This window comes from Hyaena hyaena, unplaced genomic scaffold (assembly GCF_003009895.1).
Source record: "Hyaena hyaena isolate Hyena2069 unplaced genomic scaffold, ASM300989v1 scaffold_284, whole genome shotgun sequence".
NCBI classification, from domain to species: domain Eukaryota; kingdom Metazoa; phylum Chordata; class Mammalia; order Carnivora; family Hyaenidae; genus Hyaena; species Hyaena hyaena.
The window spans coordinates 280904-297475 of record NW_024080913.1 but is presented as its reverse complement, the minus strand read 5'-3'; the positions used below and the strand labels follow the sequence as shown (position 1 = coordinate 297475).

General features: G+C 46.3%; 1 protein-coding gene across 5 annotated transcripts in view; it reads left to right on the top strand.

Moving 5' to 3' along the window:
- OTUD7B (OTU deubiquitinase 7B) overlaps positions 1-16572 on the top strand; it is a 51463-nt gene that overhangs the window by 21232 nt on the left and 13659 nt on the right. For 4 of the 5 annotated variants that reach the window (XM_039246301.1, XM_039246299.1, XM_039246302.1 and 1 more), the window contains exons 2-4: positions 8761-8910; positions 14243-14428; positions 16205-16432. In XM_039246301.1, the coding sequence (XP_039102232.1) occupies positions 8826-8910; positions 14243-14428; positions 16205-16432 (499 nt within the window). In that variant the 5' untranslated portion in view covers positions 8761-8825. Of the gene's footprint in view, positions 1-6984; positions 7212-8760; positions 8911-14242; positions 14429-16204; positions 16433-16572 lie in introns of those variants that run through there. The other variant, XM_039246300.1, reaches the window with a different exon arrangement.

Genomic DNA, 16572 nt, shown 5'->3' with positions numbered 1-16572 from the left:
CCTCCCCTGCTCATGCTCTGGCTCTCTGTCTCTCAAAAATGAATAAATGTTAAAAAAATAATAATAATAATAGTTGAATCTAATGAGACTCAAACCTTGAACTATCGTTGACCCTAGCTGAAAGGGAGAAGAAAAAATCCGTTGTGTGTGGTAAATAGAAATAGTGGTTTGGATCTAAGAAAATAAACATTATCATGATTTCTGTTTCTATTCAAGTTTCTGTTGTTGTGCCAATTTTATGACTGTCTCTGCCCTTATTCTTGTAAAGGTCACTTCCTTTGTACAAGTCTTCTGAATTTTTAAATTTCCCAAATAACTGTAATCCAAAGAGCCTTTTTATCAGTGACACTAAAAAGAGAAATGCCAGTTCATAAGGAGTTCTCTGTGAACTTCTTCTCAGGCTTTATATGAGCATTTGGCTGTTACTAGATTTGTCTCTTAGAGATTTATTTTTGCTATTTGTGGGCCTGATTTAAAAAGCTAGAGACTTTTTTTTAAAAGCAGGCTTCATGCCCAGCGCAGAACCCAATGTGGGGCTTGAACTCACGACCCTGAGCTCAAGACCTGAGCTGAGATCAAGAGTTGGACATTTAACTGACTGAGCCACCCAGGTGCCCCCCCACCCCCAATCTAGAAACTCTTCAAAAAATAGTTAGATCTTGTTCTGAAGTGTAAAGCCGTGGGGCCAATTCTTGAGGCCTTACAGGGCTGTGTCCACAGTAGCATCTGGTGAACTAATACATTGTTTGGGATGGTAAATGATATGATAGAGTTTTTTGGGGGTCGGGTTTTTTCTCTTTAAGTTGGATTAAGGGAGAGAAAGTGAAGATTCCTTGGGGGCACACTGTAGTGGGCGAGGAAAACCGCCCGGAATTGTGCCAGGTGAGGAGGAAGAGATGTAAACATATTTTTCCCCCTGAAAAATAGAAAACATGCATGAAATTAAGAGAATATTCTAAACTCTTTGAATCCAGAAGGAGTAGAGTAGTAAGGGGGAAAGGTGGGGGAAGGATGGACTGGTAGATTAAGACATCAGGGTTTTGTGATGATGTGTGAATTTGCTGAAAATTTGGGAATAAATGAACTGTTCAGCTGTGTGTGTGTCTAGGAGAGGACAGGTAGTTTTCTTTTGTGGTTACTTTTGAGAGACCACCTGATGGAAGGTACAACCGAAGGAGTCCCTTTGTGATGTTTTCTTTGAGGCTCAAGGCGTTGAAAGACACCAGCATGGGAATGACAAACTCGGTCCTGTGTGCCGTGTGGTGACTGTGCCTTGGAAATGGCTGTGGGACCCAGGGCCGGGGGGGGGGGGGGGTTTGGGAGGAGCAGCGAGAGCTTTCGGGGGAAAACTCCCAGGGGCTGAATTGGGCAGCGGTGGAGTGAGGCAGAGTATGGGGGGGAACTGAGGCAGGAGGAAGGCAGCTGACCTTTTTTGAGGACTTACTGTGTGTGTTTGGCACTGCCCTAACGTATCTGCAGTTATTTAATCCTGCCAAGTGGTCCGAGACACAGATCTTTCCCTGTTTTATACATGAAGAAATGGAGGCACAGAATGGTTACCTTACTTACCCATGCTAACATAGCCCTTACTAGCAGACTGGGGTTTGAACTAGATCTGTCTGAATCCAGAGCCATTTCTCTCCCAGCGTGGTGTTGAAAGGAGTCGAAACAGGGAGGGTGGACTTGCATGTGGGTGAAGGGCACGTGCTTTCTCTGTCCTCCGCCCGCGACCGGGTGTGCTGTGATGCAGGGTCTGTTGCTGTGTCCCGTAGGCTGGGTTCATGAGGACCCTGGTCCTGCCGCTTCTTACCTGGGTAATTTTGAACGGACTCCCTAACCTTTGTGAGCGTTAGCAACTTCACCTATAACGTAGGGTTCAAGGTACAAATACACCTCTTAGTGTCTCTCGGAAGTTAAAGTGACATAATGTCTGAAGCTTTAACGCATATTACTTCCTTTCACTTCCTTTTTTTCCTTTTAGATGCATCTTACTATCATTTCTGGGTTGTAACATAGGTCTACATAGTATGTCTCTTTAGTATGGAATGTTCTCTTTTTTTCTAAGAAGGTTATATTTTGTCTCTTTCACTTGGAGGGATCCATATTAATTAAAAACAATCCGCCAACAGAGTCTTTCATTTTCCCTCCCACCTAATCAAGAATTGGGTGACATTTCTAAGGCTTTTTGTCCCTCCTCTTTCTCCTTGTCTGAATTCCTGGGGACTGACATCACAGACATGGAGGAGGCTCTGACCTTTGAAAATTATTGACAGTCTTGAATGTTGTGGTTTTCCAGTGAGTTTTGGGAGGACTTGGAGGGGTCTCAGACACAGCTATAGAGCATCCCAGGAACTGGGAGAGGGGGATAATGTGAGAGTGCGGACACTTCGGGGGGAATGCGGGAGACGAGAAAATGTAGGGTCAGTAGTTTCTCAGGCATTTTAACATAACTCTGTTATCTATAATCGGTATTTAATTTGGGGTCATTTTTCTCTGTTCTGAGTGGTTGGGCACTCAGAACATGCCGACAGAGTGTAATATTAGTCCGAGTTAAATGGTATTTAGGAAGAGAAATTTGTTGCAAATAAGATTGTATAGCAAGCACATGTCTTTACAATGACCACTGTTTTAGACTTGCCTGTTTACAACACTCATTATCTGGTTATCCTCCATAGGTGTGTGTGTGTGTGTGTGTGTGTGTGTGTGTGTTGGAGACAAACATGTAAATAAACACAAGTACTCTGGTATGATAAAAAATATAATAGCAGTAGAGTACCAGGTGGAGCAGCAAGGAGGGAGGCAGTGGGCAATTTAGGTTGGGAAGCCAGAGAATGTTTTGCAAATGACTAGCTCAAGTTAGTCTTATAGAAGAGATAAGAATTCACCTGCTAGACTATAAGTCGTTCCAGGCACAGGGGTACCGTGGGCAAAGGGACTGAAACGTGAGCACAAGGTGTACTTGGGGAACTACCAGGACAGAAAGGGGAATGGCAGCAGGTGAATTAGGCAGGGGGGTTAGGGAGAGCCGCATAGTGAAGGAGTCTTAGCGTTAGGCGTTGAAGAAGTTAGAGCCATGAGATATAATACATACTGCGTTTTAAAATTTTTTTTAATGTTTTTTATTTATTTCTAGGAGGGAGAGAGAGACAGCGTGAGCAGGGGAGGGTCAGAGAGAGAGGGAGTGACAGACTCTGAAACAGGCTCCAGGCTCTGAGCTGGCAGTCAGCACAGAGCCCGATGCGGGGCTCGAACCCACGAACCGCGAGGTCATGACCTAAGCGAAAGTCGGACGCTTACCCGACTAAGCCACCCAGGCGCCCCAATATATACTGCGTTTTAGATTGATCACCACCCCCCCTCCCCCATAAGCAGTCGATGACTGGAGAGAGGAGGAGGGAGAAACTAGGAAGTTACTTCTGGAGTCCAGGTTATGAAAACCTGAGAGAGAATAAAAGAGTTGGAGCTTATGGAAAGTGTGGGACGGATTTGAGAAATTCTAAAGGTAAAATGAGTAGAAGGTCCTCAAGGACTGTTGTGAATGAGGATAAGTTAAGAGCGCAGTCCAGTGGCTCCCAGGCTTTTGTGATTGGAGATGGGGGCCCCGCGGGTTCCCTTTGCTAGCACTGGCATACTGGAAGAGGGTAGTTTGAAAGGGGGAAGGACAGAGCTGAGAGAATGAGCTCATGTTCTTATGTGTTGAGTTCAAAGTGCATGTGGGCTTCCCAGGCGAGGCGGAGAGTGTGGGGCTGTGAATACATTTGGGGTCATCGGCATTTGAGTGCTCAGGGAGACAAATGAAGTTTCTCGTGGAGGTGATTGAAAAGAAGATGAGGCCTGAGGTAGAGCCTGGGGTGCACTACTAACCTTTGGTGCAGGCACAGGAAGAGGAGTCCGCGAAGGGGGCCAGGACACAGAGCCAGAGAGGCAGGAAGAGTGAGCAGTATCGAGTGCTACAAGAGAACACTTCAGATAAGCAGGGAGGAGAATTGTGACGATCTTACTGTAAGTCAGTGCCGCTCTCCTTCAACGGAAGTACATTTTGGTAGGATGAGCACTCCGCCAAGGTGAGAAAGTAGCATCGATGGATGTAGTCAGTTTTAAGGAGTTTTGCAGGATGAGGGAGAAAAGCCACCGGCAGGCAGGGGCATGGGGGTGGGGGGTGGGGGAACCTGAAGGAATTCCTCTTGCCTCGTTTCATAATTTTTTTCTGTGAAGTCGGAGGCAAGGTCGCGTGTCAGGAGTCCGGGAGGCGGTAAGGATTGGGTAGGAGAATGGTGGAGGTGGTGTTAGTAGCTGGGAAGATTGGTCAGAAGCAAGCAGAAGACAGCGGGGTTTCATTGAAAGTAATGAGACTGGATAGCATTTTTTTGCAGTTGGGTGGCCCTGCGTGGTTATGTGATCTTGTCTCACTCAGTAGCCTCAGAGAGCAGAGAAGTGGAATGTGGGAGCCGTCCAGGTTGGGCCGATGGGCTAGACGGAGAGCAGAGCTAGGCTTTTACAGGAAAATTAGTGACCAGTCTTTGGGTTCATATGCAGTTAGGCAAGAAGGGACAAAGTGACATCTCTCCATTTTTCTCATTTGTCACTGCCGTCATCCTAGTCCAGCTCACCATCATGTCTTTGCGATAATTTCCCAGCCAACTCTCCTTAGAGCCATGTGCTCCTTCCACAGTCTTCTTCCCACTACAGCCAGGTGGATCTTTTGATATTTCAAATCTTATCATGTCCTGTCCCTACTAACGTCCCTTCAGTGGCTTCTCATTACTTCTAGGATAAAATCTCAATCTTTAACAGGGTCACTAGGCCCCTCCTAATCCTCATTTCATACCATTCTCACCTCTGTGTTTCTTCCTGCCGCAGAACGTTGAGCCAGTTTTTCTCTGGAGTATTCTTTCTTTCCCATTTTGTCTCTAATTTTTACTCATTCTTTTTTTTTTTAATATTTATTTCTAGGAGAGAGAGAGAGAGACAGCGTGAGCAGGGGAGGGTCAGAGAGAGTGGGAGATACAGACTCTGAAATAGGCTCCAGGCTCTGAGCTGGCAGTCAGCACAGAGCCCGATGAGGGGCTCGAACCCACGAACCGCGAGATCATGACCTAAGCGAAAGTTGGACGCTTACCCGACTAAGCCACCCAAGTGCCCCAATTTTTACTCATTCTTTGGTCCTTAGGTGTAAAATCACTTCCTTGGGAAAGCGTTTTCTGACTCCCCGTAGGAGATAACACCCATTTCTCGAGCATTTCTTTGTTATGATATTCTGTACAATTTTATGGGGTTTTCCCCCCTCCAGACTGGAATCTTTGTGAGGATAAAGATTGTATCTTATCTAGTTCATTGTTGCCTTTCTAATCCTGACCACAGTGCACATAGTAGGCACTCCATAATTTTTGTTGAATTTGTGAATAAGGTGGTTAAAGAATTGAACGTCTCACTGAGTGTTATGTAGAAACTAATTTGACAATAAACTATTTGTAAAAAAAAAAAAAAAATTGAACGTCTTAGTCTGAGGTGAGGTTATCTTGAATTAAGAGAGCAGGTTTAGTAGTAGAGAGGGAAGGCTGGAAGGAAGACAAGGTTGTAGCCAAAGTAAGGCGTGGGAGGTTGAAGACATAGAGGTAGAGTCCTTTTAGGAGATGGCAGGGCCCAGGACTGAGGTGTTGGGGTGGAGCTGAAGGTCTTAGCGTTTGATGAGACTATGAAACTCTTCTGGCAGAAACAGTTGGATGGATTGTTGGATGGGAGTTGAAGTTGCCAAGGAAAATGATAGGATATAAAGTGAGGGCAATAGAAGGCAGGAGTATAGGCCTTTAATAAATATGAGAGATAGGCTCCACCCTTTCCTATGGTGAAAGAATTCAGTGGGTAAGAATCAGCATTGTTTGGGGTTCAGTAACGCCATAGTGCCTTGGAGGGGGGCAGTGTGGTGCGGTAGAGAGAGCCTGTGTCCAAAATATCTGGGTTCAAACTTTGGGCGACCCACCTGACTTTTCAAGCCTTATTTGTTCCTTGTTTGTAAACAACCCATGTGTGTGTGAAGAAACGCTTTCTCTAATCCTTTTCTGTGAAAATGCCATCATTCTTGGGAGTAGATTTTATTCTTCCAGAGAAGAGAACAAAGGCCATTATGTGAAGATTACAGAGGGAGGTGGGCTGGTGATTTAGTTCAGAAAAGCACGTCATAACCAATTAGAGCTGTCCAGCAAGAAGACGGACACGTGGCACACACGGTGGCGGAGGAACGAGTTCTCCATCAGAGCTTGCATCTGCGTGGTGTCCGGTGATTTCTCTGTCAGAGATGCAATAGAAGGGTTCCCGCAACAGGGACAGACACTGGATTACATAATCTCTAAAGTCTGTGCACTTGGAGGATTGGAGGGTTTTGATTCCAGTTGAGATTTGTCTAAACACCATTCAATCAACAAACGTTTGAGTGCCTCCTCTGCTTTGTGGGAAAGTTTGAAAGCCAGCGTTTACTTTACTTGCTTCATGTGCACCACATTGCTGAGGACTATGTGTCTTCACCTGTGTCACGGGTATTTCCTACTTGGAATTTGGGAAGCTCAAGGCTGCTTTGGTGGTGATGTAACAAAAGCCACTGTCCTCTCCTGGCAGGTGGGGTTTGGGTGGAGTCGGGGGCTGCACCTGGAGGCAGCAAGCAGAAGAATGTGCTGCCAAGAACGTTTGGTTTAGCAATTTGAATTTTTTAGCCAGTCATTCTAGGTAATGTTGGGCCTCTGGATTATGTTTCAGAACTAATTTTTGAAAAGAATGACCTACTCTGTTGGCAGACGAGGTCTCTGATGCCATGGGATGGCAGAGATGGTTTTCACTGGTGCCTTAGTCCCGGGCGCCCATGTCTGGCTGGGAAATTGCCGACTCGTGTGTGACTTAGTCACCTCTCCTCTGCCAAGCATTGGACTGCTGGCTGCTATGTGCATGATTATCATGTGTCTCCCGCATTCTTTCAGGATATTCAAGTGGCCGTCCTAAGTTCCTTCATATATTTTTTTCCAAAGAGAGAAGATTGAAATTCATTTTGCAGCTCTGCCCTTGGCTGGGCATTAGTCACACTTTGGCTACAACCATCTCCTGTGGCCTCAAAAACAGGGACCAAATGGGCTCGGAGAAGAAATTCTCGTCTGTCTCGGGGGAGGGGGAAGCCACTCGTTCATGTATGAATCCTGAAGGAATTTAACTCTCCAGTATAAATGGTAAGAAATGAATTTCTAACTTGACAGTTTGAATGTGAGGGAAGTCGGGCCAAAAGTTCCGTATGCATCGGCAGCCTTTTCTGACCATCGCGATAGTGAAATGGAAGGAAGTTAGACGTTGGTAGTGTGTAGACTAAAGGAGAGTGTCAGGATCATGTCAGGCTCTAGCGGTTCATTATTTTTTAAACCCGGAAGGATCTTGGAGGTCATCAAATGCAGACCTAGGCAACTGAAACCCCAAAAGTGATTTGGCCGAAGCCACCCAGCCAGCGTATACAGGTGTGGGTGAAAATCCTCCGATACAGAGGTGGTGGAAGTAGTGACGGTACAGATGATGTCTCTTCAGAAGGTAGAGTGTCTGAAACTTGGGAAGATGGACTGGGACCATCTAGAAATAGAGGGATTATATGAAGTGTGAGGGACCCTGGAATTTCTCATCTGCTAAGTTGAGCCGAAAACTGGTTGGTTTGGTGGCGGCTGGTGCGGAGGTCCACTTCATCTTTTAACCTTTTACTCAGGCATTTATCGACTGCCTCAATATTTGTAGATGGTACGTTGAGTGTTGGGGTTACAACTATGAGTAAAACATGTGTTACGGTTCCTCGGGAGCAAGCCATCTTCTCTAGAGGAGTGTAAACCTGTCTCATGTGGCGGCATTTGGCTAGAGGTTGTTCTTCGCTTTGCTCTTGCTTCCTCGGCTGAGTCTGCTAACTTCAGAGGAACGTGGATCAGTGCCAGGTTATCAGGTCAGGGACAGAATTTCTGCCAAAGTCAAGTCTGCAAGAGGAGATCTTTTTCAGGTGAACGTATTCAGTTCATTTGTCCTGGGTGGAGAGAGGCATGTTTCCTGGGTTCATGAAGTTAATGGACAAAAACGGACTTCTGTGTACCTCTGGGATCTCTACTCTGCCTTGCATAATAGCTTATTGTTTCATTTTGAGTAGTTTTAGTGGTCTGTTTGCTCCTTCCGTGTCCTCAGCCCGCCTTGGAACCCTAGTGCGCTCTGAAGTGATTCAGTGTATAGTATTCATTCGTTGCTCCTCCGTTCGTCCAGCAAATATTAATGAGGGCCTGTATGCCAGGCACCATGCCAGGCGATACATGTGGAGGACATACTAGTGAACAAGACACACAGGCACTCAGCTTTCAAGAAACTTAAATATTAGAGCAGGAGACGAGACAGCAACTAACTAAAATTATTTCAGGGTGCATCGAAAGCCAGGAAGGAAATAAACAAGGTGGGGGTCTCTTCAGGGTGGTAGCCTGCTGTTTCCCACTAGGAGTTTGGATGAACAGACCGATGGAGGCAGATGGAGTACTCCAGAAAGGTAGAAGAAAAGCCTCGAAAGTGACATTGAGTTCCATGATTAATTTAGTAGTTAAGAAATTAATGAGGAATTAGGAAAGTAAATGTTGCTCTTTGTAATGAATTCAAATGAAATGAAGGAGGCAGGATAGGCTCCCCATTTGGTTAGGAAGCTGCCGAAACCGGGCCGGGATCATCCTGTCCCAGCGTAATGTGAGCCTTCTGTGTCTATTTCCTCCTCAGGTGGAGGGCTGAGTTTTGATCTATGTCCACCCTATCTCAGCTGCCTGAAAGTACTTAATGATCACATGACCCTGGACATGGATGCTGTCCTGTCGGATTTTGTCCGTTCCACAGGCGCAGAGCCTGGGCTGGCCCGAGACCTCCTGGAAGGTAAGGAGTTGTGAGGGGGAGCATGAGAAGAGGGAAAGGCAAGGGCTCTAGTTGGGGCACCCCGGGGGGCTCAGACAGTTAGGCATCCGACTTCGGCTCAGGTCATGATCTCGTGGTTTGGGAGTTCGAGCCCCACATCGGGTTCTCTGCTGACAGCTCAGAGCCTGGGGCCTGCGTTGGATTCTGTCTCCCTCTCTCTCTACCCCTCCCCCGCTTGTGCTTGCGCACATGTGCTCGCTCTCTCAAAAATACATAAACATTATGAAAAATTAAAAAAATAAATAATATGCTATAAGGATGACTTGGAACATTAAGGTTGATCAGAAAGATACTTCGTGTACAGCAGGCCTTCCATTGAAGTTGCTTCTAAAAACTTTCTGTGTGTGACAAATGTTTTAAAATGCAAAGTTCCCTCTTTACCTTGAATGTTTGGGGTAGCTTTCTCAAGTGTCAATTTGTGCTGTGTTAAGGCAAGTGAAATTTTGTGTTTGTCTACGAAAAGCATAATTCTAGGTCTGTAAGCCTTCCTCTTTATAAAAATGACTTTTGGGTTTTCGTGTTTGTAATCATACAGTTTTGTTTCTTTCCCTCCCTAATTTGTCTAGATGGTTCTTTGTAGAGTGAGTTCAGTTAACGTTCTCATTTTGCTGCCTTTGTTTACTCATATCTGCGTGTACACCTAAGTGTGGACATTCTAAACTTTAAGATCCTCAAGGCTTGGAATCATGTCAGTAGGATTCTTTGTTTGGAGTCATAATTAACAGATGTTTTTTGATGATGGAAGTAGATAATGCTACACGTGGGTAGGTTGGTGGGGCAGCAGCAGGTTCTTAGCATCCAGTCTGATGTTTTAGACTGTTAGCCCTTAGTGACATGCGGCCATTTGACATTTGCTTCTCCCTGTTAGTTAGGAAGTGGAAGGTCCAGGTTCAAACCCCAGTGTGCTAATTCAGGATGACTCTGCCCTTGGCTGGCACTTTCCCTTTTACTTCCTGCCACTTTTGTATGTTTCGGCCCAGTCCAACTTGTCACCTTTCCCTGGTCACATTGTTTTCGAAGCCTGCGGTGTCTCTTCCTTCCCTAGCCTCCCAGAATTCTCCTCATCCTTCAGGCTTCAGCTCACATGCTTCCTCTTCCTCTTGTAGCATGTGTCGAATGCTGTATGTATTCAGTATGTGTGAGGTCCTTGAGGTGACATCGCTTTATTCTTGTGGTTACTCTGTATTATAGGTTTTATTATCCCACTTTTACAGGTTTAAAAACTGCGGTTCCGGGAGGTTAAGTAGGGCTTGAACTCAGGCAATCTGGTTTCAGAGGCTGACTCTTAACAATCCCGTTACAATGAATATTTATCTACTCTCTCTCCTCCCATTCACTCTCGCTCTCTCTCGCGCGCGTGCACACACCCCCACACTTCTGTGTTATGAAGGAAAAGTTGAGTTGGAAGTATAAGAGAGAAACCTAATTTAGATATAGGATACAGAAAGGGCTTTCTGAGAAAGTGGCATTTGAGCTGAGCCCGACAGGGCGCGTGGGAGTAGCAAGACAAAGGACGGAGATGAGAGTGTTGACACAGAAGCTTCTGCAAGGACCCCAAGGTAGAAGGGAGTTGGGCACGAGGAGGAGGAGTGGGGCGAGAGTGGTAGGAAATGGGTGGAGCGGCAGCAAGCAGACTATGGGGTCTTTGTAGACGGTGCTGGGGGGGGGGGAGTTTAAATTGCATTCTGTGTTCAGTAGGACGCTGGGGAAGGGTTGTAGTCAGGGGAGTGACGTGGTTGGACTTGGGCTTCGGTTGAAGGATATAGAACAGACTGGAACGTGGCTAGGGAAGCAGTCAACCCAGTTAAGTTGCCACAGCGGAGGTGAGCGATGGCAGTGGTGCTGGGGCAGCAGAGAGAGAAGTGGACGGATTGGAGATAGGATTTAGGGGCCGCCTGGGTGGCTCAGTCAGTTAAGTGTCTGACTTTGGCTCAGGTCATGATCTCATGGTTCGTGAGTTCGAGCCCCACATCAGACTCTGTGCTGACAGCTAGCTCAGAGCCTGAAGCCTGCTTCGGATTCTGTCTCCCTCCCTCTCTGACCCTCCCCTGCTCACGCTGTCTCTCTCTCTCTCTCAGAAATAAATAAAACATTAAATTTTTTTAAAGATAGAATTTAGAAGGGAAATCAGAGGGCCTGATCCTCATTTTTCCCCCCTGCCTCTGTCTTTCTCTCTTGCTTTTTCTTTCAAAGCTGGCTTTGGTTGTAGCATAAAGAACAGATTTGAGAGGTGACAATAGACACGGACAGGAAAGAACAGATTTGAGAGGTGGGTCCTGACTAGGTAGTAAGGGAAGAGCAGGTGTCTAGTTGAGTAGCGAGGAGCTGAGGAGCTGAAGACGATGGAAGTTTCTGGCCTGGAGGACTTGTGATGCCATTACCAATTTGGGGAATGTAGCAGGAGACGAAGCAGGTCTTAGGAAGGAGGCTGACGGGCATTCAGTTTTGGACAAGTTGGTTGTTGGGAGGGCCTGACTGGAGGAGCTTACCGCCCAGATGGAAACACAGAGCCAGGGTTCCGTGCGGCATTCTCTATTTCCAGCCGTGTGGCAACCGTTCATTCGTTCATCTGTTGAGCCAGGAAAAAAGTCCTCCATCCTCCAACAAATATTTATGAAATGCCTGCCGTGTACCAGGTTCTAGGTGCTTGAATAAAACAAAGCAAACAAAAATTGCCGGCCTTAACATGCTGGCAGGAAAGACAGTCACCGGGTAATAAACACGACAACCACGTCAGTGTAAAGTATGTCACGGGGGACAAAGTGCTGTGGGAAGTGGGAAGGGAAATGGTGAGATAGCTCGTGACTTTTACTTGGGTGGTCAAGGCTGGCCTAATTAGGACTGTGACATTTGAACAGATACCTGAAGAAGACGAGGCGTGGTCCATGTAGATAAATTGGGGAAGGAGCCCCCCGGCAGTGGGATAGGTGTGGGAAATGTAAAGGCAGGAGCCGTGTTAGCATGTTTGTGGGTACGGCAAAGGGGCCGAATGACCGAAGCAGTGTGAGCAAAGGGAGTTGGAAGACGTGAATGTAATGGTTCAGAAGTAAATTCATTAGGCATTAATGATTCAGGCAGCTTAACCGGAGAATTATAATATCAAGACATCACAGCACCAAGCAATAAAGACATATATGAAGCTTTCTGTGAATCAGGGCTTTTAATTCATTTGTCTCCGTAACAACCCTGCATGGAATCATCTCCATTTTCATAGCCAGGGAAATTGAAGCACAGAGAAAAGCCTGGAAAAGTAGGCCAGGTCATAGGGGCGCCTGGGTGGCTCAGTCGGTTAAGTGTCCGACTTTGGTTCAGGTCATGATCTCGGTGGTTTGTGGGTTCGAACCCCACAACAGCTTGGTCAGACAGAGCCTGGAGCCTGATTTGGATTCTGTGTCTCCTACTCTCTCTGCCCTTCCCCCCACTTGCACTCTGTCTCACTCTGTCTTTCAAAAATAAATAAATGTAAAAAAAAAAAAAAAAAAAAAAAAAAAAGTAGACCAGGTCATAGAAAGCCTTGAATGTCAGACACAGGAGTCTAGCATTTATTCTGTAGGCAGTGGCAAGCAATTAGCGATTTTGATTGTGGAATTGAAATGATCAGAACTGTGCTTTAGGGCACCTGGGTGGCTCATTTGTTAAGCATCTGACTTTGGCTTAGGTCATGATCTCACAGTTCGTGAGTTCAAATCCCACATTGGGTGAGCTTGTGCCTCGCAACAGGTGAACATGAGCCCCACTTCAGATGAGCCCTGGTTCTCTCTCTCTCTCCCCTACTCCTCCCCTCTCTCCCCCTCTCCCTCTTTTTCTCTGTCTCCCCTTCCCCTCCTGCCCCTTGCTCACTTGCACTCTCTCTCAACAACAAAAAAAGAACTGTGCTTTAAAAAGATTAATCTAGGGCACCTGTGTGGCTCAGTCAGTTGGGTATCTGACTTCAGCTCAAGTCATGATCTCATGGTTCATGGGTTCGAGCCCTGCGTCAGGCTCTGTTCTGGAAGCTGTCTTCGGATTCTGTGTCTCCCTCTCTCTCTGACCCTCCCCTGCTCACGCTGTCTCTATGTGTCTCTCAAAAATAAATAAAACATTAAAAAAAGTTTTTTAAATAAAAAGATTAATCTCACGGGATACTTTAGAGTGGATTGGTGGGACACTGGGTGATAGAAATTGAATTAAGCAGGTAGCAGATGGAATAGAAGAGAAAGAAGTGTGAACGATTATGCTGTAACGTGATTTATTGAGTAACATAACTGGAGAAAGTAACAGAAAAATCTTATGATAAATCTACCATGTAGGATCTTTTCTTCAGTAGAGTAGTGATTCTTACATTTGAGGGCCGTTAACAATTCCTTCTGATAATCTGATGGCAGCTGCCAGCTCTTTCTGTAGAAGAACGCATGTCCCTGTACCTTTGTATACAGTTTCAGATGGCTTAGGACATCGCACAGCACAGCTCGGCTAAGAACTCTCTGAGTTCCGGAACTGAGACCTGGGCTTTCGTCATACTTGTCCCTGGTGCAAACTAGCTGTGCATTTGGGCAGGTCATTCTTTCTTTACGCTTCCTCTGTTTTATCCGTAAAACAAGGTCATTAGGTCTGTGTGGGCCCCTTCGGTCCAGGGACAAAGTCAGTGCTCACAGAGCTGACTTAGGCAATAGACAACAAGTAAATAAGAAATTGTGAGGGGCGCCCAGCGGGCTTAGTCGGTTAAGCGTCTGACTTCGGATCAGGTTATGATCTCGCGGTTCGTGGGTTCGAGCCCCACGTCAGGCTCTGTGCTGACAGCTCAGAGCCTGGAGCCTGTCTTCGGATTCTGTGTCTCCCCCTCTCTCTGACCCTCCCCTGCTCACGCTCTCTCTCTCTCAAAAATAAATAAAATATTGGGGCGCCTGGGTGGCTTAGTCGGTTAAGAGTCCGACTTTCGCTTAGGTCATGATCTCGCGGTTCGTGGGTTCGAGCCCCGCGTCGGGCTCTGTGCTGACTGCCAGCTCAGAGCCTGGAGCCTGTTTCAGATTCTGTGTCTCCCTCTCTCTCTGACCCTCCCCTGCTCACGCTGTCTCTCTCTCTCTCAGAAATAAATAAAAAAAATTAAAAAAAAAATAAAATAAATAAATAAAATATTAAAAAAAAAAAGAAATTGTGGGACTGCGCACCGACGTGTTCATGAAGAACGTTAGAGCAGGAGGGTGGGTGACAGGCGCTCGTGAGTACACGCCTGCTAGTTTCGAGACGGTGGTTTGAGTGACCGTCCTGTGTCCTGCCTCAGTTTCCCTGTACCTGTTGCTTTGTGTCCTGCCAGGAAAGAACTGGGACGTGAGTGCCGCCCTCAGCGATTTTGAACAGCTACGTCAAGTCCATGCTGGGAACCTGCCTCCCTTTAGCGAAGGGAGCAGTGGCCCCAGGACCCCCGAGAAAGGGTTTTCTGATCGAGAGTGTGCCCGCCCCCCCCGGCCCGCCCTCCAGAGGCAGGATGACATCGTTCAAGGTACTGGGCTCACTCAGGGGTGTTGCCATCGGTGGAGTGGGAGGGAAGAGAGGGGACGCTGAGTGGAGTCACCCTTTGGAGATGAGCCTCTTCTTCCCCTGCTCCCCTGCCAGACTGACCAGAGCTGGCCTCAGGGCGTCCCGGTGCGTCCTGGGAATGACCCTCATGCAGGCGCTGCACTGCCTCACTGCGTCTGGAGTGTTATCTGTGCCAAGGCCTTGTGTAGGTACTGGCAGAGAAACAGAGGAAGACCAATCTGGTGGTTGTGCTAATAGACGTGAAGGTAAACTTCAAAGGCTCACTGCCATTCTTGGTGAATATTGGTCAGTACCTAGCCAGATTTGAAAATGCGTGTTCACTCTGACTCAGCAGTTTGATTTCCAGACATGTATCATATATGCATATGTGCACGTCCTTTCAGTAAATATATACACGTATATGTAAATAGACACATACACGTATGTAGCGTAAAGCTGGGAAGTTAAAGCTTGGAAAAAAAAGGAAAAGTTAAAGCTTGAAAACAACCTTTAATGCCCACTAATAGAGGAGCAGGAAAATAGATTAAAGTCTTCTATGCTGTGGAGGACACTGCGGCCACTGGAAATATTTAAATAGGACTTGATGTGCTGTTTTTGAAACATCTCTGAAACCTATTGAGAAAAAGGTAAGATGCGGTAGCGTTTATATAGTATGTTCTTGTTTGTTTTTAAAAACGATTTTAAAAGTTATATGTGCTTCTGTGCGCATCAGAAATTCTAGAAGAATCCAAAAGTTTGCTTCGGGGAAAGGGATCAGAAATTTTGAATACGAGGGAGATTTCTTTGTAATACTTTACACCTCTTGATGGTATTTTGATTTTTTACCATGGGCTTATGGTCCTTTTTAAATACTGAAAAAAAATAGCTTAAAAAAGAACATCACGATAAAGTGACTTTAGCCAACTCTTGACTGACTTTGTGCGTCATTTCTGGCAAGTATTATATTAAGAACTACTTCCCGACACAATTTTTAGCGATTTTGACAATTGTGATGTAACTCAAGTCATGCCAATGAACTGTGATATGACACTGAGCAGATTATGATCATAGAATATCTGCTGGGGAACTCAAGTCCCCTGGAACCTACACAAATGAAATGATTTGGGGCACTACCTATATTATTGTCTTTCTCTGTCACATGTTAAGTAAGAATGGCTGAACCTATAGATTTCTGATAAATATGAGTATCAAGAAAAGTTGTAGTAAATAATATAAGTAAATGATCTCGATGGTAGATAAGAAAGTTCCTGGATGTGTAAGGTTTGTCGATCATTTTCTATAATGGAACTTCTTTCCTGTATTCCCCAAACAGTGGGGATTATCAGAGGGATTACTTGATTCAGTCTGGCCAAACGAAAACCACACTTCCCCTGTTCCCCCCTTTTCCTACCAACCAATGACAAGTTGCCAAATGAGTGAGTCCCTATTTACATTGGGAAGTGGAAATGAGAGAAGATAGAGTCATGGGCGGGGAGTTGAGGCAACTTCTCGTGAAAAGGGTAGAAAGAGGAATGTGTGTTTGGTGCTAATAGAAGCGCTTGCAAAAATACAGCTTTCTAGATTTCTCCAGTTGTATTTGGCTTGAGAAAGAGGGTTGGGAGATGTGGTAGCCAGTTAGAGTCAGCTGTCTCCTGACTGGAAGAGGTAGTAACCCTTGTCAAGAGGTAACCGTTACCAGGCAGGTGGAGAGTTCTCTGGCCTGATGTATGTTCTAAGGTGACTCTGTTTCTCGTTGCAGAAAAACGCCTGTCTAGGGGCATCTCCCATGCCAGCTCCAGCATTGTTTCCCTGGCCCGGTCGCATGTCTCCTCCAATGGGGGCGGTGGCGGGAGCAGTGAGCACCCCCTGGAAATGCCCATCTGTGCCTTCCAGCTTCCCGATCTCACCGTGTACAACGAAGACTTCCGCAGCTTCATAGAGAGAGACCTCATTGAACAGTCCATGTTGGTTGCCTTGGAGCAGGCAGGTCAGTGGGCGCCGCTCTTCCCAGGCTCCTCCCTCTGCTTCCCCTGGAGGCAGCCACGTGGAGGTGCTGTCCTTGACCGGTAGCCTCCAGTCTCCTTGTGGGATCTGACTGCAGTCCGAGTTCAGAGTCAGTCAGAGAAA